The following is a 27426-nucleotide window of genomic DNA, read 5'->3' on the forward strand; positions in this document are numbered from 1 at the left end:
TGCAAAGTTACTGACTGATAGTCCTTAACCATCCAATTCTCCACGTTCTGTGGGTATCTGACTCAGATAAGCAATGCCCAGTGATTTTACAAGAACTGTTCAGTATATATAATCCTGTGTTTTCATTAGTCAGACAGCTATTACTGGCCAGTACAGCTATTGCTATATTGGATTTGTGTAAGCCAATGTATGCTTATTTCTTGAGTGTTGTATATTGATTATTCAAGTTCCACTGCTATGATGTGCTCTTCTTTGTATTTTCTGACCAGCTGCAACAAGATTATCACTTCATCATCTTATCCACCGTATGTGTTGCAAGAAAATCCTTTTTATGCAGAAGACAAAAAATGTTGAAAGTTGAAATATGTGGCTGCTAAAAATGCTGGAAAATAAGTGTTAGTTTTTCAGTTAAAAACAAAAATGAAATTGCTGTTTTGATTAATTTATCCCTTCTGGACTCAATTTGCTCCACTGGTGTCACATCACTGTTTAACAGCCATCCTTGTGTTCCTTTTAAATTTTATTCCTTTTCAGACTAAGGTCTTCTGTCCTCCAGTACATTTAAAGTTGTGATTTTAAAATAAAAGGTGAATCTGATTTCTGAATAAGTTTAGGCACTGGAAGTTCATTGCTAGATTTTCTAAATTAATAAATGTTCAGAACTCTGTTTTGAAAAGTCACTGCTTGCTCCATAAAGTTAAGAAGCAGATCAACTAAAGTTGCTTAGCCAGTTCTAGAGACAGTGCTTGTGACAGGAGTGGTACTTATAGGAAAAAAAAGTAATTTTCAGGTGCCATTGTGACTATCCCTATACTTAAACATAATTCATTTAAAACAGCTTACTGGAATGATTTTCTTGCTCCAAGAAGTTCAGCTAGTTATTTATATACGAGTATTTCTACATGGTTTTTGGGAGCACTGTTAAATCTTTTCCATCTTTAATGTGTACTGCTATGAATATTCAATTACAGGGTTGTATAGGTCGTGCTAGTCAATGTTTGCAAGCCCAGTTTTTAGGACAAAATTTAGCATTATGAAAGTGCCCACACATCCTGTAGCACAACCCATAAGCACACCCACTGCTGAGGCTGATACGGATGTTTAAATTGTTCCTTCCTGTAGATGAGTGTGTACAATTACCATTGCTGACTTTACCTTTTTTCCATCAGGGGTGAGGATTTTCTTCAGCAGGTGGATGCCCATAAGGAACTGGTTTCATTCAGGATTGATAGCATTTGTTCACAGTACAAATTTCTTTTTAAACAGTAATTTGATTCAGACAGTGATTACCCAGTACTGTACTGCAGTCATGCTTCCTTCCTTTAATAGTTAACAATCATTTTTTGTTACATACATGTAGCAAGCCCATAGGAAATATGAATGATGCAAAAGACTAGAAAGAAACAAAACCAAATATATGTGTATATATATATATATATAAATCATTAATCTGAATGTAACCCATTCATTGGCTGCAATAATACCATCTATCCAAAGCTTAGGGCCTTAGGGTGTTTTACCTTTTTTTTTTTTTTAGAACAAACTTCTCTACTAAAAAAAAAAATAAAGACACTGCAAATATATTCTTAATGTTTATTCTGTTCTAATTGAAAAAAATTGGTCATTTTCCTAAGCAAACCCAATGACCTAATAAATTCTGAATATGTATTTTTTTAAGTCTATCCTGTGATAGCCTTTGTTATAGTGAATGTGAATGATGTTATAGAAAGTTATTGATATGTGAATAAAATATAACAATTTGAAAACATACCTTCTGATTAGGCATGAATTTATTAATAAATTTAGATTCCAAATATTCATGCAACTCAACACATGTGCAAACTGCAACATAACAGCATATGATACAAATAAACAACAGAAAAACTGCCATTCGTTATGAAAGCTGTTGTTAGGAGGTGAATCTTGTTATAGATTCATTTACAACCAAAGCCAATACAAGAACGAGGCCCAGCTAAGCATATACCAGTGTGGAAAGTCAGTCTTTTAGCACTCTTGACTTTTATCTTGGTCATCTGGTGGTCAGAACAGGTGATCAGAAGAAGTGAGAGGTCACTTAAAGAATGAATGAGAATAGAACAAAGCAGACTTCAACATAGGTGCTCACTGCTTCTCTTTGTTTCTTTTTCAGAGATCAAGAAAATTTTTCCCTATCACATTTTTTGGCTCAATCAGTTGGATTGCATTTTTTTCTTACTTAATGGTCTGGTGGGCACATCAGGTAAGAAGGTGATGCTGGTACGAAATACAAGCCCTGCCTTGTGTTTTGCACTGTGAGAAACCATTTAGAATCAGAGTCCATCATGTATCTCATGCTGAGTAGCACTCTATTCAGGAGCTGCAACGATGGATGAAGTAAATTGCTACTCAGTAAATGGAAAGTAGTTCAGAAAGCTGTGGTTGCCCTGACCACAGAATATAATCATTCTGGTAACATCTGAGCCATCAGCAGCTGCTTGTCAATTCAATGCCTACTGAGTCTCTTTGACAATCTTATATTTCTCCTGAAATGTGGAAGTCTGTGAAAATAGTAATTCTCCAATCTTGACTGTATTCTCAAAGATGGTCAGGAAGCTCCAGGATAATATTCCTGGTTAAGCAGGTTTACAGCAGAAAGCATTTGTCCACCACAGGACTGCAACTCTTTTTTTTTTTTTTTTTCTGTCTTTGCTCAAATCTTTTTAGGTCGGAGAAACCATTGGTATTAGTGAAGAAATCATGGGATTGACTATTTTAGCTGCTGGCACATCCATTCCTGACCTTATTACCAGTGTTATTGTAGCACGCAAAGGTCTGGGGGACATGGCAGTATCCAGTTCTGTTGGAAGCAACATATTTGACATCACAGTGGGGTAAGTCCTACAGCAAGAAAAGTGTGTCTGTTTTAACAAGTCATTTGTTCCTGGCATTGCTGGCTTGGTTTTGCCAAGGCGTTGCCTACCCCAATTTTCTGACATTGATGTTTGAAAAAGACAGTAATGTAAATATACAATGGATGTTAACATTTCAAATGTTCAGAATTTTATAGACATTTTTATAACAGACTACTTACAAACTCATTACCTAATTCTCTGTTTCATACATTGAAGAGCTGCCCAGGCAAGTAATTTGCACTTAAAAAAAAAAAAAAAAAAAAGTTCCAAGTAGGAGTTTTTGAAGCTTTTATGCTTTTGTCAGGTTTCTGTTTTTCACTTACATTACTACTTACTGGGCTTATACCAGGACTTTCTTTACAACCACTAATCAAGGAATAATTCATTTCCCCTGAATTATTCAGTGTGTTTGTTGCTAGAAACAAACATATGTTAATGTCTTATGTAGCTCTCAATGCATGTTGTTGACATGACTTTTTTATATAGTTGTTGACATTATTTTTTTTATATAGCTCACAAATTCCAAATTACAAACCAATTCTCTATTAACACAAAAGTCTTTTGTAAAGCAGTAACTGTGTGAAGCAGTGTGCTATTTACACTTTACTGCTTCATAGCAGCTCTAGGGTAAGGATAAGTGGCAAGCAGTTGGAATACAAGTTCCTATTGGACCCGCTGAGATCAAGCTAGACCTGATCCTGGAATGTTGTAATCTATGCCTCAGTATTTCAAAAATGTGCAGGAAGTGTACAAGCAAACTCTGTCTTTATCCCCACTCTTTGTTTCTCCATCTTTCATTGTTCCTTGCTATCACACATGCAGAAGAACAGTTCTCATCATAGTCGTAGTCCAGTCAGAAGCATCTGTAGAACAGATTGTAGTGTTAGCTGCTGAAAATATACCATCAACTGCACAGGTACAAAATTGGATCCCAAAGTTAGAGTGGATAGCAAATGGCTCCATCTCTTAGCTAATGGCAGTACCTTCAGACACTGCAGAAAAACTGAGCCACCTGTTTTTCTATTAACCCAGAAGCTTTCTATTAACCCAGAAGTGTTTGAAATAAAATCTATAAGCAACAGACCCACAAAATGTATGAAAGCATTATTCATTACAAAATGTTTCAACCTAGAGCATGTAAGGTTCATTATAAAACTTTTTTCTTTTGCAATATTTCATTTTTCTAACATATTTTTAATCCTCCTGCCAATGGAAATGCTGTTGTCCTGTAGCACAGTCTGCTGGGCTTAGCATATTTACAACAGAAATGGCACTGTTTACCTGTAGTTTGGTTTAGTTAGTACTGAGGCTATAGTGAATTATTCTTTCTTGACCTGCTTATTCAAAGCTTGAATGTTGTGAGCTCCTGACAGCTCTCTTCATGCATCCTAAGCCTGCTAAGCACAAGTCGGTGGCTTAAATATTTATTTCAGCTTGACATCTTCCTGAGGGATGTTGCCTCATTCTGTAGCATCAGAGATGAGAAAAGTAATGACAGCAAGCAAGTACAGAAATAGAAATAAAGCTAAGGTTCAGCTGAAGTTCACATTTTAACACAGGTTTATAAAGTAAATGGGGATCAAGACTTTTAAGGGCCAAATGTTGGGGGCGGTGCCTTGGTTTATTGTGGGGATGGACGTAGGAATGGATGGGATGGATGGGGAAGGACATGTCATTAGGTGACCCCCTCTCCTGCCTGGCAGGCTCTCGGGGAAAGGCTGGAAGTAGATTTGTCTGCATATGGTGTTCAATGAAGAAACGAATGACAGGGTCTCCCTGCTCACAGACAGGATGTCCAGTGATTTCTGTCAGCTAAGGGGAACATGTTCCACCAATGTAACTGATGGAAGAGGAACCAGGAGCCTAAATCCCATGTGTTCTCCCCTAGTGCCACAAGCATATTGACAAATTAGGTTTATGCACATAGTAGAAGATTTTCATGCCTCATTTTATACAGGAAGGTTCTGGTTGCATTACGAAGTGCCTCCAGATACTTTCTAGTGTTCCTTTCTAGATCTCTTATGGAATACATATTTCCAATTTCTCTCTTTCTTTCTTTTTTTTTTTTTTCTTTTTTCAACAGCCTGCCTCTTCCATGGCTCCTGTATGCTATGATTAACAACTTTGCCCCAGTGACAGTCAGCAGCAATGGTCTGTTCTGTGCGATTGTCCTTCTCTTCATCATGCTGCTCTTTGTCATTCTCTCCATCGCTTTCTGCAAGTGGAGGATGAATAAAATTCTGGGCTTTCTCATGTTTGGGCTTTATTTTGTGTTCCTGATCGTCAGCGTCCTCCTGGAGGACAAAGTGATCCAGTGCCCTGTCTCCATCTAGTGGAAAGTGCTGTTTCCTGAGGGAAAAAAAAAAAAAGAAAAGAAAAGAAAAAAAGAAAAAAGAAAAAAAGGAAAAAGAAAAAAGATAGATGTTTATTTATTCAAAATATATCTATATATCAAAATGAAACAGCAAAAACAAAACAAAAACAAACAAACAAAAACAATGGAAAGATTTGTAAATCTCCTATTCCTCGGCTTTAAATGAGAAAGAAAAAGATACAAAGGGAGGAACTCGGAGCGAAGACTGATTGCTGCTGGACAGTGCGGATGCATACGAAGGGCTGAGGCCAGCTGCGCCAACGTTTTCTTTGCTGCAGAACAACCTCGCCCCTCAGTACTGGGGATGCTGCACACGCACTGAGACAGTGAAAGCTATTCTTTCTTCTATGCCTACGGTACATATCCACAGACTACTTTTTCTCTGTAGTAGTATACACAGACACACAGAGTATTCATTTCTTGAAGATATAATCTTCTAAAGGGGAATGCTAATATTGACTTGGGGAGGGACCACCCTCCCACACACACCTCGGCATGGGATTTATCTGATGATCTGCTGATGCTGCTGAATGGAAAGCATTCACTGAGTGCATGAGTCACAGACAGAGAAGATCTTGCACGTCTCTTCATTTAGGTGGACTTATATGATGTGATTTCAGCAGAGCTGGAGAGTTATCAGTGTATGATCCTCTGCATCACAGTGCTATAAAGGCCACTGGCAGGATGTTACTGATGATTTACTACATCTTGCAAAATGCTTCAGACTGCTGAAGTTCCAGCTCTAGCACTGAAGGGAGAATGTTGGCTGGCCATTTTGTGACTGATGCAGATTTTCAGTCTATTCACAGGCAAAGCCTGTCTGGGGATTTGCTCTTTACTCTAATACCAATGCAGCATGCAAAGAGATGATACAACTACTATGTGAACACAACATTTTTTCTAATGCAGCAATACTAACAACAGTACCAATGGCTTTCAGATGCTGTTACCATTATAAATTTGCCTTTTGATGCCAGAAGAGAAAGGCTTATTTGCTTATGCATAGTATTTCATACAGAAAATAGAGGTAGTTGTCAAGTGGCAGCCTAAATGCTGAAGTGGATATATATTTTACAAGCTATCTTTGTCCATTACTTGAAGTGTAAGGACCTTCACAGCTACATATAGACATTATTGCAAAAAATACCCAGCTGGTATACAAAGCTGAGGCAGTTCTTATCGCTTATATAAATCTTGAGACTAGGTAGGAGAAACTAACAGTTTAAATATAGTGGAGCTACAGGAAACCTACATGAAAATTTTTCATTATTGCTGGAAGAGTGAATGTCTAAAGAAGTCTGGGGAAGAGTGAAAATGCAGTATCTTAATGAAATTCTGACAGGATGAGGAGGTCCAAACTGAGAACAAAGAGAGAGAGAGAGAAAGAAAGAGAGAAAGCAATGCAGTGCTCATATTTCCTGTAGAGTGTATGATTTTAAAAAATGGGAGAACTGGAACAGGTGTTAAGAAATTATTTCAGATAATTGGTGTTTGTTTCTTCAAGTCTTTCTTTGCAGTTAGAGTTCATGAAATTTCAGCATATATCTATGACCTGTTTCAGCATTGTTCTGTATTTGTATTGTGCTCACAATGGCAATGCAATGCTCACAGCTGTGCAACAGAAGGCTCAGCACATTTTGTCTTGTCTGTTTTTCTGATGCTGTCACCATGCTTTCCTGCCTATGTTCCATGCTGTTTGCTTCTCACTCATCCCCTTTGTGGTCTACTGTATTCCTATTATCTGTGTTTGTATATATAACAGTAGCCAGCTAGAGAATAAGGACTTGACAGAAAACAACAGTAGAGAAAACCATAAGAAATACATATTAAAAATTATTGAAATATTAAGATTGTGAGATATTATTTAAAATGCGAGATACTACTGAGTAAAAGCAAGAAAACTAGGAGTTACAATGTCTACTGCTCATGTCTTATCCTAAAGTATTAAGTCCTATATAAAGAATTACATTCAGAAACAGTATTTGATCTTAACCATACACTTACAACAGCTCTTGCTCCTTCACACACCTCTGTCATCGGGAGCACAAAATTGTCAGTGATGTATTTAATATCCTTCATTGCTCCAGAATCCTTACTTGTATTAACTATAGTGGTTTCAGTCTCTTAACATTTGTTTCTATGGGTGCACTCAAAGGTAAGATGTACATACATACAGTGCCCTCTGCTGAAAAGAATAGCAATCCTGCAAAAGATAATGTGACCCACATTGTGAGCTCAAATGAAGCAGGTGTCCCAAAATACAGAGCTGACTCTACAGTATAATCTGTCCCAGAAGATTCACCAAATGCTTTCTGTTGCTGATGACAGTGCTCAGAACAGGCTTTCAGTATGACCCAAGTGATTCTTTCGCAGGTGAGCAGAATAAGGCAGCGTGATCTAAAAGACCACGTGCAGGGTTGCGATAGGTCTGTGTATATGGCCACTTACAATAATCAAAGATTCTCAGACGCACTGGTCTACCTTTCAAATCAAGAAACCAAGGAAAGACAAGAGCCTGATCTCTGTTCAGTGCATTACTCCTGCTTTTTTTCTTCCGGCTTCATATACACCACATTGTAATTCCTGCAATGAAAAGAAAAAAGCCCTGCGTGACCTGGGGAGTTATAAGAGCAGGCTGGTGTGTACAGCAAGGCATAGGCAGCAACAGCAGAGACAACAGGCAGGTGGGGAGTAAGGAGTAGCTGATTGAAAGCCCTACACACCGTGAGTATTTCAGTCCAAAGCTGGCGTGAACAACTTGAAGGAAGACTTTTCTGTGTAGGGCTAAGGCTCGTATCCTGTAATGGCATTCATACACTGTCTTAAAATATCTGATTCATTTATTTCCTGGAGGATGTTGGCTGTGTCTGCTTACCCCTATCAATGTATTTATCTTGGAAGGTATTAGAAGTAATTTTCTACCCCTGAGGAATGAGACAGCTCATAGCTCCCACTGCCTTGCCTCTGCTGGGCAGATCATTATTCAAATGGCTGAATAACTCTGCTATGGGTGGCAGCTCAGCTCCAGAGGTAATGGGGGAGATTTCAGGTCTGTGGTGCATCTGGAGGAGGCTGTTTGTGAAAGCTGGTTATGCCGCACAAGAAAGACGGTCGTTTGCATAATTGCTGGAGTAAGCTGTTTCAGGATCCTTGCAAAAGTGTGTGTTCTTTGGTTTTAAGACAACAGCTGTGCTGATAGAGGAAAGAGAGGAATGAGAGAAGGGAAACCTCTTATCACATGCAGGAGGAATTTGAAAGTCATCAGCTGGAGAGCTGGAAGGACAGCTGGCAGCTGCTGCAACCCGTGACTGGATGCTCATAGTCTGTCCCAGCTCAGCGCCACCATAAGGCACACCACTTGCTAGGACACTCCTATTTCACACTGACAGCAAATTTAGCAATTGCTGAATTGCCATGCTTTAACAGTAATATCAGTTTGGCATTCTCTCTTAGAATTCACTGACTGTTTTTCCAGTATAAGGTGTTTCCCATTGTTCATAACTGTTTCACTGTCGGATCTGTGACCATTTCTCAGAATTGTACACCTGGAAATCAAAATTAAATTTCTGTTTTAGACAGACAAAGTTTCGAATGACTTCATTAGGAAACTGGTCCTGCAATCTGCCTGAATTCTGCTGTGCATTAATCAGCATGGAAGTCTGTTCATGCACCTGTATGCCTGTTCTTATTTATTCAGTTGATGTCTGCATAACCCTCATGAAGCATATATTTATAATATAGAAATTGGTGTTACAGTAAAAATCCTGTTTGTTGCTTAGCGTTTTCTGGCCAATCCCATGTTGGCAACACCTGTAGTAAGGTAAGAGTACAGGATAAGGCTTCAGTTTAAGTAGACATCTCTCCATAACACTACACCTGAACAGAGCCAGTGTTGGATATGTTTTTTGGAAGGGATTTCCAGTAACATTCGAGCATGATTATGGATCAGATTATAACCTGTTGTAAACATTTTTGGCGCTGTCTTCATTGGAATTAAAGAAGAGAACGGGCCCCACTTGAAAAATACCATTGAAGTCCTGCAAGAATTTGCTGTTTTACACACAACCACACCAATCCAAACCATACAAAAGCCAGCTTCCTCTTGCGTAAGCCACTGGGGTGGAATCTGTAGGGTAGGTGCTATAGAAGTGCGATGTAAAGATGGTCTCTTCAAGAACTACATGTAGACATGGGAAGATCTTTCAGCAAATTTCTGGGCATTTTTAAATTATCTATTCTACTGAGAGTTAGTGCTTTTGTGTAGTGCAAACAGGCTTTCTGTGCCGGTATGCCTATGCTTATTTATTCCATAGATGGTGATGTCCGCATAATCCTCATGAACCGTAAAGCTCAGTGGGAGACAAAGAAACTTATCTAAATGTCATTTGATGTTTGTACTGGCAATGAACCTGCTATGTAATTTCCGTATATGCTACTCTGAAGTAGTTTATGGTAACTGTCACTCATGGTACTGTTGTGTGTGGATATGAAGGTCCATAAAGAGGTAGATTAAACATGTGGTTAATCTATACTATAAGAAATAGATGCTTAGAAATATTTTTGATGTTTGGGCGTTTTTTAAGGGATTATTTCTCTGGTTGTCTTTTATTTCATTACGTAATTAGAGAAATAGGGGAAATACATTTTTTTAATGATTCTTCTTTCAGCAGTAATTCCTTAAGATAGCAACTTGTGTTCCATCTTGGGTTCTAAATCAAATATGAGTCTGGATCAAATAGATTTATTTAATTTATAACAAAGAAATAATCCCTTCTTCAACAACTGGCACACTGAAATCCAGAAGCTTTCTGCCATTTACTTGGACAAGTTACGGATTTTTATCCTAAGATCCTGTATTTCATAAGTGCTCTCATGTAACACACAGAATTGTCCTGGGAGCTATGTTCAAGGAGAAAAATTGCATTCACTTGTATTCTTGGAAACCATTTTACCTCTTGTAAATAACAATGACACAGCTAACTGAGAAAGAGGCATGGTTAGCTCCTTTGAGCAGGTGAGTCTTGTTTTCCGTCTGTTCCTGAGAAGTTTGATGTGAGAACTTGCAGGTGAAGACATAGCTGCAGAAGGTGATTTCCAGATTAGCAAACGTGATAGTTTGCACTGAATGGTGCAGAGTCCTGCTGCAGCCCTCCAACAGGGCTCCTGGCTGATGTTAGAAATGTTCCTTCTTGGATCTGTTGCCAGCAGTTATGGGAATATCATTGCTGAGATACCAGTCATTTCCTTTGGGACTGGGGAGAGTAACTTCCAGACTGAAGTTATACAATTTATTGCACCATCAGATACAGAAGTCATGTCTGGATCACAGCCCCATATTCCAGACAAGTCATGTGGATCTGCTGTGTGTTGCTAATTGTCAGTGTATGGCATCTCAGGACTTGTCTGCCTGGGTGAGTGCAGGCAGCTTGCACGCCCACCTTGCTCGAGCTCCAGCATGGCTGGACATAAGCCATCTCTTCTCCAGAAGCCATGTAACCACCTGAGCATGGTGCTGAGCCGTGCTCCCAGCCAGCCAGATCTAAGTCAGCCCCAGCCTAGAAGCCATGTAACAACTTGGGTAGACCAAATGCACAGCTGGCCACATCGGTCCCAAACAAGCCATTAGCAGCCCAGGACAAGACTGAGTAAGAAATGATGTGAATTGAGAATGGTAAATGAAATTTACTTTCATGTAGATTTATTGTGAATTCACCCCTCATCAACCACAAAATCAATCTAAACTATGAAATTTGTATGCGTTTTTAAAGATCTTGCACTTTACTACTTTTTTTACTTTTATTTTATGTCACATAGTTGTCTTAATGCAAAAAGAAGCCATAAAAACCCAGAAGACTAGCTTTGGGTTTCTAAATAAGGGGATAATTAATTTTAAAATGAAGCATCCATTTCACATCTCTGTTTAAGTTATGATGTAAAATACTATCAAAAAAATGTACAGTAAAGCAGGATCTGGTTTTGCCTTAGTGAAGCTGTGAGTAAATCAGAGGGAGTTTGCTCATACTCTTGAGATTCCCTGTGAGACTGTACAAAACGCTGCACACTGCCTTTGCAGCAGGAGCTCAGTCCTGCCGTCCTTGTTCACCCCAGAAGAAGGAATACAGTGTTCACAGAGTCAGGCCCAATGATAGAATTAAATCCTCCTGTTACTCTAATACTTCCTCCCACCAAGATCACTGTAAAGGAAATCCCTGGTACTTTAGTGAGTTTACAAAAGTTGAGTTATTTCTGTCACATCTTTTTTACAAAGAAGTTAAGTATTTTAGGGTCAGGCTATACGATACTAATCAGGCAGTTCTTTTAATCCCCTGTCAAAATCAAGTAATGCCAAAGGGATTTTGCTTGGTTTTGTGTTCATTTCCATTACCAAAATCTCTGTTACACAGTCCTAATTTTGCAGTCCTGACTCTGGGGAATTGACTCATGTGAGTGGAAATTATTTCTGTCATAAAGATGGCAAGATCAAGCCTCTGTATTGTCTTGTGAAAATAATAGAAGCATGCTATAACTGACAATCAGATGCTATTTTTGTAATAAAGTTTTCTTAGCTTGATTGTTTCACTTTGTAGTTTTCATACTCTTCCATCTCTCATTTTCAACTTATTGTGAGAAAAAACTGAAGTCCCCCATCTTATCCATTTCAAACTTAAAAAAATCTATTACTGTGGAAGCTGGTCCAAACAGCCCCCAGAAAATTCCAGTTTTTCTCATGCGTTTATGCTTATGGATCATCATTCACTATATGAAACTCTTCTCTAAATCAGTGTATTCTCTGTGCGTATAAGTTTGTACATAGTATGGAGGTTATATTTATTTGTACATAGGCTCTCGGAAATAATCCCTTCTATCAAAGGTCCTACTTCACTCTATCTACAGAATGTTTCACTGTGTTGTGTACACTTTTTCACATAAATGTATGAACCTTATAATACTGGTACAGAGCTCTTCATATAAATAACTCTAAGTAATTAAGTTGTCTAAGTGTAGATAACAATAACAACAATAAACAATAACAAAAAGACTTGACAGTCTGTTATTTTGTTCAGTATTTTCTGTCTTCATTGTTGTGGGCTTGCTATGGCTCTGAAAATAGTCTTTAACTGCATCTCTGGGCTGAATGAGGTTCCACATGGCTACTCTTAATCATCAGCGTTAAAGCAGCACTCACTGCCTCTTGCCATGTCACTGTCCTATCTTGTGTGTGTACACAGATTGAGGAGAGTATCTGTGTTACAGTGAGCTTAAAATTTAGTTAAATGAGGATTTTTTTTGTCTACAACCTGATGTGCATCCACCAGATATCTTCCCTGGAGTATGTTGCTCTCTTTGGGCTAAGTTTCCCTACATTTCTGTACTAACACATTTGCTTGCAGATTGTTTTGAAAGCAATTCTTCATTTTGACACCTTGTTGTTTACTTTTCAGTCTGACATCCGTACAAGCTAGAATATTTGGCTATTTTTGAATCTGTTACTGGATGAATGATGCTTTTAAACAAAAGAACCTTCTTAATGAGAAAATCAGTAACATTAAAAATTTCCCATAATCAAATGTTCCAACAACAAGGATGTCACAAGATATACAGAGTTGTGCTCAGCAACTATATTTGATCAAATAGGCATTATTACTTTCTCTCTTGTAGTAGCCCAGGAAGTCTTTCTCCACAGTGAATAAAGATATTTTTAATAAAGCACTGTGCAACCCTTAAAGGTGTGAGGCTTGTGACAGAGATCTTTAATTCATCTTCAAACAAAGATTTAAGATTTTTTTTTTATTGTAAAACCACGAGAGCTTTATAAATGGACTGAGTTGAGAATGGTGATTATCTAGACACATTTATGCCTGCCAACTGGGAAAAAAACAAGGTCAAACATATCCTACAGAAATCAAAGCTGCAGTATGCTGCAAGTCACAGAGGCATGTGCGAGATGCTTTGAAATTTAACTTGGAGGGGTACAGTTTAAGAAATAAGCAATGCTAGGTTTTATCTGCACAAGGAAGTGCAGGACCAGACACGTGCCCACAGGTGTGTGCACAGATGTGTGTACACATACAGTGGCCAGCACGCGAGTGTTTACAGTATGTTCCCGTGCTGTTGCACCCCACTGCTTGTTAGCGTTTGATCCCTGCTTCAGCTGCAGCCGCTTCTGGAAGGAGGCAAAAGGTTTGAAATCCTCTATTACCACAGCAGGCCTTGATGGCATAGGGCTGGTGGGAGTAGGGGAGGGAGAAAAATATGTTAAATTAACCTCCTCAGTCCCCCCCAGGGGAATGGTGGAGAGTTTCTTTGCCTTGTGTTTCCTCTTCTGCAAGCAAGTACTTCACTGCCTTGTCTGTCATGTCTGAAAACAAAGCAAAACAAACCAAAACAAACTCTGTTCATTCACAATTGCTTTTTCATTTAGAAGGACTTTTATTTGACAAAGAGAAAAGTGATGTGTGTTGTAAAACGAACTACTTGATCTCCACTCTGGAAAGACTTCAGAGCTTCTCTTTAAAATAGGGAATTCCCTTCCTGTCAACACCTCTCTCAGAGAAATAAATATTTGTGCCAAACTCTTGTAGAGAATACAGGCTGTAGATTATTGCCCTAAAGAGATGTTTTAATCATCCTGTCATCTCCCATTTACACAAATTTCCTTATCACAGTTTGTATAATATTCCTTTGTTGTGGGCAAGGGTCTTTTGGAGCCAGATGATGAGATGCCCATAATCAGGCCATAAATTTACAGTTTTGCCTCTGAGGCCTCAAACTCAAACCAAACTTGTTGCATGCTAAATACAAGGGTCACAGGCAGAGAAGTTCCCATTTGAACAGCACCAAGTCAGGCGCTTAAGCAACAAACCAAGAAGGGTCTCTTGGTGAGCCAGAGGCGTCCCCAGAGCTTGGTGGCTTCAGGGTACCTGCAGCCATGTTTCACTTGTCCACAAGCAATGATGAGCAAGTAACAGCCCCCCATTACAGCTCCCCCCAAATTGCTGCTATAAACACATGAAATTGGATGTTCTTGTTCCTCTGTAATGTATGGGTGCCTGCAGAGGAGCTAGGTCAGGGCCTAGGAGGGGGTCTGGCCTGCGATCTGAGGCAGAGGAGGTGGGTGTGAGGTTTTCTCCCTGTACACTGTGTTGCCAGGCCACTTCACTGGACTTTCAGTTTCATGCTGATTTGCAGGAATAGAGCAGTGTGGGAGGTAAATATGAGGAAAACTGATAAGAAAATTATCAGTTACAATTTATTTCTAAAATCCCACTTCATAGACTGCTTTCCGTCCTGTCTCCCTGCAGCCTTGTTTAATTGTATTGTAACATGCAGTTTGGTTTTCAATTTGGTGACAGCAAAAACACTGACCCTACATGCATATTTCCTATTCTTGGTTTTTAACTAGGTTGAAGGGAAAGAAAAACTAATCCCAGAATTTTCTAACTGCCTTTGAACATCTAGATTGACTCTTGTTATCATTTACGGCCTACTTACCATAAATTGTTACCATGCCATGTTGCTGGTTAGAATTTGCCTCCCATGGCAATGACCAGATCTCTCCAATTTGGTATCTGCATTTTCTTTACTCAGGGGTTATAGCATGATCCTTTGTAGCTAGCAGACACTGCTAGCCAAAGCTAACTCTAAAGAACTTGACTTACGGACCTCACAACATGCAGGACTCCTCAGCAGAATTAGTTTCAGTATTGGAAATATAGGATCCTTTTTAGGCTAATACACTGTATGTTTCAGCATTTGTGGCTCTGTCAAAAGTGTCAGTAAACACATTTTCCATTATATTTTATAGTCAATGCAGGAACTAACACAATGAAGCCAAAACTGCTCTGTCCTCGGCCCCATTTCTGCTGCCCTATGCCCCTCCACACCACTGTCATCACAGCTCCCCACACTGCCCAGCATAATAGAAATGTTGCTACATGGGGGTGCCCCACAGGCAAAGGCAGGCATACTCAGAGCATGAAGGTCTTAGGTCTTGTTTACCTATTTTAAGGCTCAGGCAGTGGGAAGGGCCCTCACCTAGAAAACTAAACCCAGAGCCCTGGCCAAACGGGCATGAAACAGTCTTAGTGTAACTCAGATTCTGAGCTTGAAGTTTTGTTTTATTTAAAGCTGGAAATTTCAGACTTTTTCAGCTTAATTAGCATCTCAGGCCACCTGTGCTTTTGTAATCTATCAAACTTCTGGAAGAAGTGCAGTTTTGCTTACAGGAAAGAGCAGAGTAAGGGACTGATGCCAACACAATACTCCTTCAGGTACATTGCAAGCACTGCTGTCCTCCAGAACAAGGCCAGTTTGCCCCAGCTAGCAGCATAATTGATGATACTTTTAGCTGTCATTGGCACCTTTTCACAGCTGTAAGTACAGGGGTAAGGTTTGCAAACACCACGAGGCATCATGGTAGGAAAAGATACCAAGTGGTGTAAGTGTTGTTCTCTTGGTGTCCTCATACATTTCACAGTGGGTTTGTGCCAATGTCTGGATAACAATAGCAAGGTGACACTACTTACATCCACTCACCTTTTCACCTGCTCTGGTGAACTCTACCACTCCTGCCTTAGAAAAAAGAAACAGAAAAAATTGTATTGGTGCAATCTCGCTCCGGCATCTGCTCTAGCTTTGCCAGAGCAGCTGCAGTCACAGAGCCCAAGATACATACCTTGTAAGCAGGGGAATCTAAGAAGGGGCAAAGGAAAACAAACAAAAAATCTGCCTACCATCATCTCTACCACAAACTGCAACAGGAAGAGTCTGGCATGTTGATCTCACAGAGAGGCACTAGTCTTAGGAAGTGCCAAGGCAGGTAGGTGGATTGCAGCACAAGCAGGTCATGTCCTCAGTATGTGCAAGCTGGCTTATCTGGATTAATAACTGGTACCAGCATGGCTGCTGAAGCCCTTATTTTCTTGGAATTACATTGACGCTAAAGTGTCCTGTAGCAGGTGTGTTTGAGGACACTTTCAGGCAATCATCCCTGCTGACAGAGATAATAATAAAACCTCTAACTCAGGAGAGAGCAATGTGAAGCTAAGGCAAATACAGTAAGCAGGATGGTACACGTCTGTGTGTCCTTGTTCCAAATATACACATACCTTAGTGTTGCAGCAGCTGTTCTCCTCCCCAGCCAAAATCCCTGCTGGCCATCCTTGAAACCAAAGCATTGTCTGGGCTCTGGGCTGTTTCAGTTCTAAATATTGCAGAGTAAGGGCAGTGATAGAGGGAACTGATAGAGTATTAAGTGCTGACTACACCTGCCAGCAAAGTGCAGGTGCCTAATCAAAATTCTGGGTTCCTCCAGGTTTCCATTGTAGAGAGCAAACCTCAGCCCTAACATACACCTGTGAGGATCTGTGCTTAGTGTTTTCCTTCTACAATTACTTTCTTTTCCTGACCACAGTTTACCTGAATGCACGTCACATAACTCAGCATATTCCATCACTTCCTCAGCATCACACAGTGAAGGTCACTATACACCTGCAGGAGGGCCCTGAGTGAAAACACACACAGCATCCAAAGCTGCATGAACTCCCCAAATGCAACTCACAACCTGCCAGCAGGAAGCACAGAGTGATTTGTCTGAGCCAGTTGCATATGGAGGTGCAGGCCATGCTGATTTTTCCCCATGGACCTCTAGTGAGTCAGCAGCAGAGTCAAAAGGGCTTTGCTGTCTTTGAGAAGAAAGGACAGGGAACTGTGTCATCCTGTACACCCTACAGAGAAACTGAAACAGTAAAGGCCTCAGTGAATCTCTTTTCCCTAGGTTAGAGTTGTGTTTTAATGCAAGTTAAAATGCAGCTAATTTGAATGAACTAGCAACCAGTAAAGCCACGTTAAGATAGGGCAAGTTGTTTTTCTAGCCAAACTTTCACTTTTTTGTTGTTGTTGTTGGTTGGTTTTGTTTGTTTGTTTATTTGTTTTTTTCTTCTTTTCCCTGGACTTTTCATTTACAGTGGACAGAATTACTCTGAAGAGCAAGTACCTTTATCTGGCTCCAGGAAAGCCTGTCTAACCAGAAATAGGGGAAATTGAGTGAGAATTTTTGAAATGAAATTTCACAGAATTAGGAGTCACCATCTGGGTATATGAATTTATTGCTAGAAAGGTAGTCTACATGCTGATGTGGAGATATATGCCGTGGGATAAGGTAAATGCAATCCACTTTGTGATACTAAAATTGCAAACCCAACCAGTGCATAGAATATCATCTGTTTGGGATATTTTAAATAGTACAAATGCATGTTTGTTTTCACCAGCATTACAAAATAGGTATTAAAATATTTCTGCGCTTTATTGTATTTAATGTCCTTTAGCTGGAGTAAACCTTGCCCTCAGGTAGCAGTGTCTTGTTTATTCACAGACACACACACCATCTCCAGTGATGTAAACGAAAAAAAATGTTGGCAACTTGTTACACATACACTGCTGTTCCTATGTCATGCTGGAATTTTCAGGCATACGTCGCTTCCTGTGTATTACATCCATCAGACTGCTGAAGGTCTAAATATTTTCCTGGTATAACTGTCTTGCTTACCTATATTATTTAGCCTGTGAGTTGTCACACAGTGAGTCCTTGACATCACAGCTCCTCTCATCTGCATATATGCTCCAGCCATGTAAATGTTTGATCACTTTCTTTTTTGTACTAAAACCTCCTGCGAAGTCACTCATCTTTGTGAGTTGTGAGCCTTTTTGCGCTAGTGCAAGAACCTCCTCTGGCATAAGGTAGAACCTTTCTCTGAACTACAGCAAGAAGGGTCACATAAGCCAACGGGACAGGAAGTCTGGGTTTCCTTGCATTGGCTGGCCCCGTTATCATCTTTCTACCCTGTTAACTGAGCTGTAAAAGCTAATGCAGGATGAAAATGTAACAGACAAAACACATGTATTTTCCATCTGCTTTATTAGGCTGAGATAGTTTTTACACTTTAAAAATCAAATACTGCTAGAAACCAGTGCAACATACTCTAAATGGCAGGACACCCTCTGCTAAAACAGATTTGAGGTTGATGGCATCTCTCAAATATAGCATTCCTGCTACCAGTGTCTCTTTAACCTGATACCATACACTCTTGTGCATTTCATCTTCCTTTTCATGGCAGCTGGTGAAAATCCTTGATAAATGATTATCTCTTGTCCCTGAGACACTTATCCAAAGAAACACATCGTGCATTTCCATAATTACTTCTGATTACATTACTGTGTCCTAAGGAAGGTGCTTCTGTTTTGGGGATAAAAAATGTTCCGACCTTGAGGCTGGAAAAGGGCTTTGTGTTCCCCTGACTGTGGGATGTTATCTGGCTCAAGGGCCATACTGGGAATCGTGGGATTCACAGCGAGGGGGGGAGGTGAGGAGCAGAATGCCCCTTGAATAGCCCTGGAGAACCATCTATCCACTTTACCTTCAGTGCCTTTGTCCAAAGAACAATAGGGAAAGTTCAGGAGGGAGAATTTGGTGATCAGCTTAGAGCTGCAGAGAGCACAGCTCTGCCACATGTGCGATGATCACTCTATGGTCACAGACAGAAGTGGTCAGGGGAGAATATAGCAGGGAGAGAGATACAAGACAGAGAAGGCAAGAGAGGGGGGTACATTTCCATTTCTGCAAGACACAGTATATCCTCTTGTTTCTTCAGATCTGTAATTCTTAACCCCTTTTAACAGGTCTGAATGGTCGGAGCCTGTATTCTCTTTAACTTTGTAGTGCAGCCTGAGTGAACTACCAAGCTGGCTTATTTCCCAGCTCAAACAGTCTCTATGGGCCTGGTGGTGCTCTCAGCAAAACCCCCACTGGCTTCACAATGTGTAATGTAGAAGATGCACCAAGAGTGAGTCTAAAGGAGTCACTTTGCATCTCGGAGTCACCTCTTGTTGGACTGCAGCTTTCAGAGGTTGTACCAAGTGTGACAAACATTCGTTAGCCAATAACACAGGCTCAGGAAAGGGTCTTGGTGAAGTAACGTTTTATTTGCGATTGCAATGACGGGCAAGCAGGAGAGTGCTTGTGGATGCAATTTTCACACCTTTTATGCTCTGTTTCCCAAAGCTCACTCTCTCCCCTGGTTCCCCATTGGCTGAGTACTACAGGTTCGCACACTGTCTGATGCTGATCACTAGTTTCATACAAATATTATCAACCTTTATTTCCTCCCTTTGTTTTTCTTATCTTTTGCAACCTTCTTACTGCTTTTAATGGCTTTTTAGCCTTTTAGTCACGTACACCCAGTCAGTGCTTTTCCTTTGAATATCAATCTAGTACTTGTTTCCCTCCATACATTGTGCAATCCCAGGAAGCAGCATGCCTGGCACTTCCTGTGCTTATGTTACCAAGCCTGATGCAAAAAACAACATTTTTGTTCCTACAGAACAGAGATGAAAACAAGATTAATCCATTAGTGAAGACAAAAGATTAAAAACATCCACAGATGAGTACAATTTGTCTGTGCAGTGCTTCTTAATGTACCAAAAGACTAGGGAGATAGTACATTGAGTTCAAATTCATTACATTGCTGTAGGGGAAAAAAATGCATCCTGTGGTATGATATTACGATATTGCTCATTTTATACAATTATTTCATCCTTGCAAGGTGTAATGAAGAAATATCCTGACAGTATGAAGTCCACTTCAATCAAAGTACTAGGGGATCAATAGCAAATACATTACCCAAATCTCTCAGTCTTCTCTGTTTCCTTTTAAAAAGGTAAATGATTTCTTAAGGAAACAAGGTGGGATGCCTGTCTCTGTGCCTCTTCCCATCCGGATTTTTTTCTAGTATTTTACTCATTGACTAGTTTCACTCGAATTTGACAGAACCGTGAAGGTATCGAAGATTATTCAGTTCCCATGAGCTTCATGGAAGCAGCCACCTGAGGGCAGAGGAAATGGTTGTTATCACATGCCTCTTCTTAAAATGAGGTGGAAACTATGAGACATGGAGGAGTCATGGGAGGGATAAGAAGAGACCTTATAAATACCTTATCAACACAAAGTCTCTCTTTATGTGTGTAAGACACAGAACTATAGGACATCTGACCTTATCAGTTCACAGAGCTCCATTCGCTGTCCTTGGTTGTCTGGCTGGCTTGTACAGTGACTAAAGCCTCTCCTGTAGCAGCAGTCCTGCAAGTAATATATGGGGCTAAGGACACTGTGAAGCATCAGAGGCTATGGGTTTGAATACATGGGATGTCTGCTACAAGCTCCTGCCCAGATCCCACAGGCTGGAGGCCGGGGCAGGCACCACCCCTGAGGTGTGCCAGCCATGGGCGGGTAGCATGGGGAGGAGGCCTGATAGTTATCCCGGGTGGTTTGGCAGTGCTGGGAGTAAAATCAGCCTCCCAACAGGAAGAAATGTAAGAACTCCTCAACAAGAGGGAAAAAAAAATGGGATGTGGTATGAACGTGGGTGGGTGAACCCACAAAAGTGGGGGTGAACATACTGTGGGTTTTTAAAGTACCATCAAAGGCTATTGTTAGTCAGAGACCTTTATTTACTCAACAGGTTTCTTCAGCTGAAGTTGACGGAGAAACTTCTGATATGTTAGGAAGCATTCCCTAACTTTTTATTTAAAAGACTATAGGGATTATGTTATGAAGGAAATTTAACATTTGATTTCTCTTATTGAAGATATCTGAAATGATACATGCAGAAAGATGACCTGTGTATCTGAATTGGATGGATGATGACATATCTGTAAAGTCATCAATTTTGGAAGGTTGCCTACTGGATTAAATGGCAGCCCTCTGATTAAAGTAGAGCCAAGCATATTTTGAGGGAGAAAAAGGATGAGCTCTCTCCCTAGTGATTAACTTCAATGGAAATGTGTGGTTATCTGCCAGTCTCATTGGTTTTCTTATGGATACCTAGTGGGAAAAAGGTTAGACTCAATAGATGTTTATCACAGCCTGAGGCTGATTGAATGTAGGAGGATCCTTGCAACAAGTCTTCCCCCGCCAGTCACTCAGTAATGGCTTCATGTGTTTGCATCATAAACCCTCACCAACTGAGTTTTTATTTTATTTTAGAGCCCAGCACCTCTTGCAGTGAGGAACGAATAATCTAGCTCGCAGATTAGAAGCAGTCCTGTATGTTTTCGACAAAACTCATTTTGACAACAGTAGCAGCACACCAAATTTAGCTCCAATAAACAGACTTCTATTTCCTATCTTGCCCTTGAAGAGCCTAAGAGAATTGCCAGATGCTTCCCCATGACTCTTCTAATTGCAGATTTGATGCCATGGGTACATCCCAGTGATGAAGAAAAGAACACTACTAACACTTAAAACCAGACATCCTCAACAAATGAAAATTACCACCACCTAAACCAACAAAGTGCTCTTAGTAGTGCTCTGAAAATTATTGCTGGACCCAGCTAACCTCACAAACTGTATCTTAGTTGTTTACCATTCTTTATCTAGAAGCAAGCCCAATGAGATCTTTCTGAAGAACCCCTTACAGCCAGTTACCACAAATATCCTGTAGAGATTTTCACACTGCTAGGTCTATTTATGGTTTTCAGGAAATAAAAAGGACAGATTCTACTATCCTGAAAGACAAATACATTTGAGTGATTTGCAAACTGTACCAAAAAGACCATGAAAGAAAAATAATTGTTGTCAACTATTGCTTCATTTTAAAATGCCTATCCAATGGAGGAGTAAAGAGAAAAGATTGTTTTTGCAGGTCCTATTTGGTGCTGATAAGTTTCATGTGAAGGCAACAGAGACTCAAATGACAGAATATTTGTATGACTTGGTTGGAACTAAAATGTCTGTCAGGCTTTGCATCATCCATCATCCTTCTTGCTATCTGAAGAACAGCAGCAGCCAGATATCAGTCATATGATTGATGATAAATCCAGTGCAGGTAAACTTACAGGTGGTACTAAAGTAAAGGCAAAAGCAAATGGTGAATATTTTGTTGCTTGGATTTAACCCTCCACTGGTCATTTATTTAGCCAGGAACAAAAAACATTACAGCCTCCACAACCTGTTTTATTCACCACATGAAAGGTCAAGTTCCCAGGTTTGTCCATTCCCCACAGTGATGTTTCATGGTGTGGGAGCAACACCTGCAAAATCACAGCCTCAGAGAGCAAGTCATTTCTCTTGGAGCTGTTCTAGGGGGACCACACAGATCACACCAAAGGTTTTGGAAGGTCAGATGGAGTGACTGAACTATTTGTGAGGTGCTCAGACCCAACAGCAGTTAACAGCTATGATTCCTCCACCCTCCACCCTTCCCTTTTCCTCACCACAAAACTAAACAAAATGAACAACACCCCACACTTCCTACAGAGTCTGTAAGGTGAGATGTGAGAAAAATACTTTTGAATGTCTGTGTCCTCCATCTCATAGCTGCTGTTTTCACTAGATGAGTGATGAGAAGCACCAAAACTATAACATTTCCATATGCAACAGGAGTGGAACATTGTCCAGATCTGAAAAAAGACACAATCCTGTTCCATAAGAAAAAAAGAAGTATCTATGCTACATGATACACACTGCAGTTTCATCTTTTCTATCAGCTATCATGCATCTTTTGTACTGTGGTACATTTAGAAAGCAATGTCTCATCCATTCATTTGTGCTTTGAACTTGTAAGACCTATTAGATCTTTCTGTTTTTAAAGCAAGGTCAACCTTTTAAGAAGCCCATTTGTACCATCACAAATAATTCCGTACATGCCTACATTCACCACAGTTTTCAGCTGTGTGAGTCATCCTACTCCTATAACATTTGGAGTCAAAGAAGGGAGGAGCAATGGTTACAGAGTAAAACATGCAGATTATTTCAGATTTTTCAGTTAAGATGTCTGTCCTTTCCAGATAATGTGGTTATTGCTAGGTACAGCTTAAGCATCAATCACTTATTCCATTATGCCACTTCTGCATAAAATAAAAAGAACACAGAGAGCACAGTTGTGCACAGGGAGAGCCTGAGGTAGGCTCTCACTGAATACCTTACCTGGCATGGTGGCTAATTTCAAAGCTACTTCCACAGTCCAGGGATTTTTTCAGTATATTTTTTTCACAGTATCATAATGCTATAACCCAGAGATTCAAGGTAAATGATAGCAAAAAGTGACAGTTCTTACTGCATTTCTGTCCCCTCCGTTTTTGAATCCAGCTAAGGCACTAAAAGGGCTGAAATTCCCAAGGTTGCAAATACTTCTGAAGCATGTGTAGGTCCAATAAATAACATAAATAATGCAGCATGTGGGGCCTTTTCTGTGATACAAACATTTGAACTGCCACAAATGCTAGTCAGAGATGCTAGGTGGAAAGATTTCTGTGATCTTCCCCAGTCTGTCCTCCACTCTGTAACATTTGTCATTGTCCTGCCTATGCTATGGCTTAGATTACTGCAGTTACCAGTGAGTTACACAGACAATGAATTGCATTGTAAACACCACACCTAAGCTTCTGGAAAGAAATCAGCAGATAATGCACATCTCTAGTGCTAGATAAGCAAGAAACAAGCAGTGGTTAATTAAAATTGTAAGAATTACTTGCTTATCTAAATGCTCAGCTTTATTAAAAAAAAAAAGTGTAATTGAACACCATAGTAAAACCTAGTCCTTGCATCTAATTACTGACCAGCTAAAATATACACTTATAAATTATGTTAGTTACTCTCCTTTATTGTTGGTAATTATCAGCTATAAACCAACATTTTATAGTGTCTGAGGACAGACATATTTAGATTTATTACTGATTTCCCCCCGATATAAAAATCAAAAGATTTAGCACTCAAAAAAAAAGGGGGGGGGGGGAACACCTTCCTCTTTCTCTTTAGGCTCAGGGTGGTCACTCCTTGTTAATAGGTTTTTACATTACTGTTTACAATAAAATTTCTAGTGCTTTTACACTCTGTGCAAGGCTCAGGAATAGCCAGCGTCTGCCTCATCCTGTGGTGGGTCTCATTGCCCTGGGCTCTGCAGCACCTCTGTGCCTTACTGCTAATTGCAGTGCCCTGTCAGGCACAGCCCCAGCTCCACTGCAATCACAACTGGGTATTAGGGTATATAGGTAGTATCATGCTTCTGAGCACTACAGCTACGAACTGCCACCAGTAACAACACGTTAGAAAGTATTGTGCGTATCCTCTCTGTATTAGTTTTTTTTCAGTTCCACAGTCACTGTAAAGTAGCCACTGGACAGGCAGAGAATTAAAGATTGAACAGCTGCTGCCACAGATACTGCCTTAGAAGCCAGGACGCAGCAGTTTTATTTGCTGCAGAGAGAAAGAGAGATTGGAAAAGAGAAGTTCAAAGAAATGTTGGATTGGACAACCACATATCAGGGTAACAAGCAAAACAGCATGGTAAGATTGGACGAAAAAGCACTCAAGAGTGAGGCCAAAGGACAAGGCTGCTGAGTCCCACAGTCTCTGTAAATCACTGTGAACACTCTCACCAACATCAATTACAATGCTGTCTTCTTTTTAGCTTCCTGTATGTTTTCCTCTGTACTGCTTTTCTCCCTTTGCACAGACAAGCTAAAAACCATCACCATTCTCCTCTGGCATGCTTCCACTCCCCAGACTAATTATGCCTTTCCCTCAGTGGAAATACATAGTTCTGTCCATCACAATTTGGGAAATGACACGAAATGAACATGGAGCGTGAAGTAAGCGTTGAGCATTTGTTTGACAGACGTTAACAGATGTAGCTGCCCCTTTCCTGGGTGCCTTGCTTCATGCCCTGTGAGGCATTGCTCCCTGTCATTATCTCTGTTCCTCACGCTTGTGCCTGTGGGGAAGACTGCTGCTTTCCCAGTCTGCTGCTCATGAACTCAGCTGAGTAAAGACACCCTGTGGTGGAAACCTGGTGCAGGTTTCTTTATCTCTAAACCTCCGATGTGTGCACCTCGTTTTTACAAGGGCACATCCCTGCAGCTCTAAAAGAAACATGCACTCTCTGGGAATTGATATAATGCTGTAATTTAGAACTGGGACACCAGGGATGGAAAGGACTTAATTCTGAGTGAGTGGAGGGACACACACGCTCCTCGATGATCTGTCTGAGTTCTGTGCATGGATTGTGGGATCTGGATCCATACAAATATCCCAGGCAGTCGAATTCTGGCTCAGAGGTGGTGTAACCTGGGTTCAGTGTAAGGAACAGAGACATTCATAGTGGTCTGGTGTGAGTGTCTGAGAGCCTGAAACATCCTGTCCGTGTATGCGTGTGGGCCAACACCAGAAGGAAATCATTTCCCTACAGTTTACAGTGATGCAGCATTCCAACACAATCATTTTATTCTTTCCAAATCTTGATGAAAGACTCACAATAACATACCTGGAGCCTGCCTGTCTTGCCTTCATACCTGATCCTCAGATTTCTAATGCACAGGAGAGAATCATTGCATTTGATTGGGATTTCCCTACCCACCTGTGAGCAGTGAGCCAGAGCCCTGTTAGAGGGCAGCATACCAGCAAGACCACAGAGGTACGGGTATGTTTACAATGGATGTTGACAGGGTTCACACGAACATACACATGAATATGAGACACCAGTCCCATTGGTCAGTTGTTTTTCAAGGCACTGGAACCCTCTGCCTCATGCCACCTTTCAAAAGTGGGACAGTACCTTAACATGGCCACAAAAAAAAAAAAAAAAAAATTAAAATAAAATAATAAAATAAAATAAAATAAAATAAAATAAAATAATAAAATAAAATAAAATAAAATAAAATAAAATAAAATAAAATAAAATAAAATAAAATAAAATAAAATAAATAAAATAAAATAAAATAAATCAGCAGCTCTATCACAGAATTTTAGGGGTTGGAAGGGACCTCAAGAGATCAACAGGTCCAACCTCCCTGCCAAAGCAGGTTCCCTAGAGCAGGTTGTCCAGGTAAGTAAATGCCAGGAAAACCAACAGCTATGGCATTTAGAGATGGAGAGCTCGGAATGCATTGTACTAGCATGGCAACTTACAAAACCAAAGATTTCTGACAAAATTCAGAAGTATTAAATCCAGGGCATGTACTGAGGGGCAAGGAGTAGGCCAGGACAGGTTATGGTCTTGCTCATGGGTTTAACATTTCATTCTTCTGATGCCCTTGATGAATGCCAAGCGTTTACAGAAACCAAGATAAAACATCCTATTTTGTAAAACTGTAAAGGGCATGTTCCAGAAACAGCTTGCTTCAGCCCAAGTGGTGAAATAGTCCATTGTTTGCATTGCTACCTCTTGCATTGACTTTTTCCAAGTACCATAATGAGACTTTGGAGATAGCTGCTATTACATGCTCCCTTTTTCTGGGTCAGGTTTTATTTGGACTGCAAACATGGATTTGGTTAAACTCATGTTATCCCTGCACATTTGTTTTTACAGGATGATGTAATAAGCATCACATAATTTAGTGAATACCTTTTGTGATTTTTTTTCCTTTTTCTTCTATTATTATTTTTTTCTTTAATGGCTTAATTTAGAAGATAATCCTAAACTGGAATCTTCCCAGTCTTTCCCTGACTCATGCCTTTTACTACAGTTTGCACAAGTGGAAAATGAGCTGGCACGTTAACCAGGGTGCTTCGGTGCTGTTAAAGCTCTGGCACAGCCAGAAGTGTGAGAGCAGGACCAGCAGAGAGGCCTTCCCCTACTGCAGCCTTCTTACTTGTACAATATAAATGCGCTGATAGTGAGACACTTGCATCCTGCTTGTCCAGTGGTCCCTCCTGTTCTGTGACTGGAACCAAGAGCAGATGTGGGTACTTGGAGCACAGCAAGTTTTGAAGAACAAGCTAGACAGGTATCTTCCTGGGATACTTTGAAGAGCTGACCCTGCTTTTGAGCTGGTGGTGGTTTAGGTGACTTATGAAGAACCCTCCCAGCCCTATTTTTCCATAACTTCTTGAAAGCAGACTTTATACTTTGCTGTCTCAGCCAACCACACTCCTTTTAGCAAACAAGATCAGCAAAGACTTAGCAAAGCAATTAGCAAAGATAGCCCAGGCACCTCAGTCAGCAAGACAGACCGCACCACTCCTCTGCGGGGACACTGTGTGCAGCTGGGATGGTGTGGTACTGAATCTGGTTATCTGTTTGCTAAGCGCTCTGTGATGACTGCTCAGCATGCTGTCAGGTAAGCCGACCACATCCCTGTAGACAGAAGCATAATGAGTGCACCACTCCA

General features: G+C 40.3%; 1 protein-coding gene across 5 annotated transcripts in view; it reads left to right on the top strand.

Annotated features, from left to right (window-relative positions):
• Positions 1-27426, top strand: part of SLC24A2 (solute carrier family 24 member 2) — a 145590-nt gene that overhangs the window by 111265 nt on the left and 6899 nt on the right. For 4 of the 5 annotated variants that reach the window (XM_048073534.2, XM_048073536.2, XM_048073535.2 and 1 more), the window contains 3 exons: positions 2150-2239; positions 2704-2870; positions 4975-18159. In XM_048073534.2, coding sequence (XP_047929491.1) covers positions 2150-2239; positions 2704-2870; positions 4975-5224 — 507 coding nt within the window. In that variant the 3' untranslated portion in view covers positions 5225-18159. Of the gene's footprint in view, positions 1-2149; positions 2240-2703; positions 2871-4974; positions 18160-27426 lie in introns of those variants that run through there. The other variant, XM_048073538.2, reaches the window with a different exon arrangement.

This window comes from Anser cygnoides, chromosome Z (genome assembly GCF_040182565.1).
Source record: "Anser cygnoides isolate HZ-2024a breed goose chromosome Z, Taihu_goose_T2T_genome, whole genome shotgun sequence".
Taxonomy (NCBI): Eukaryota; Metazoa; Chordata; class Aves; order Anseriformes; family Anatidae; genus Anser; species Anser cygnoides.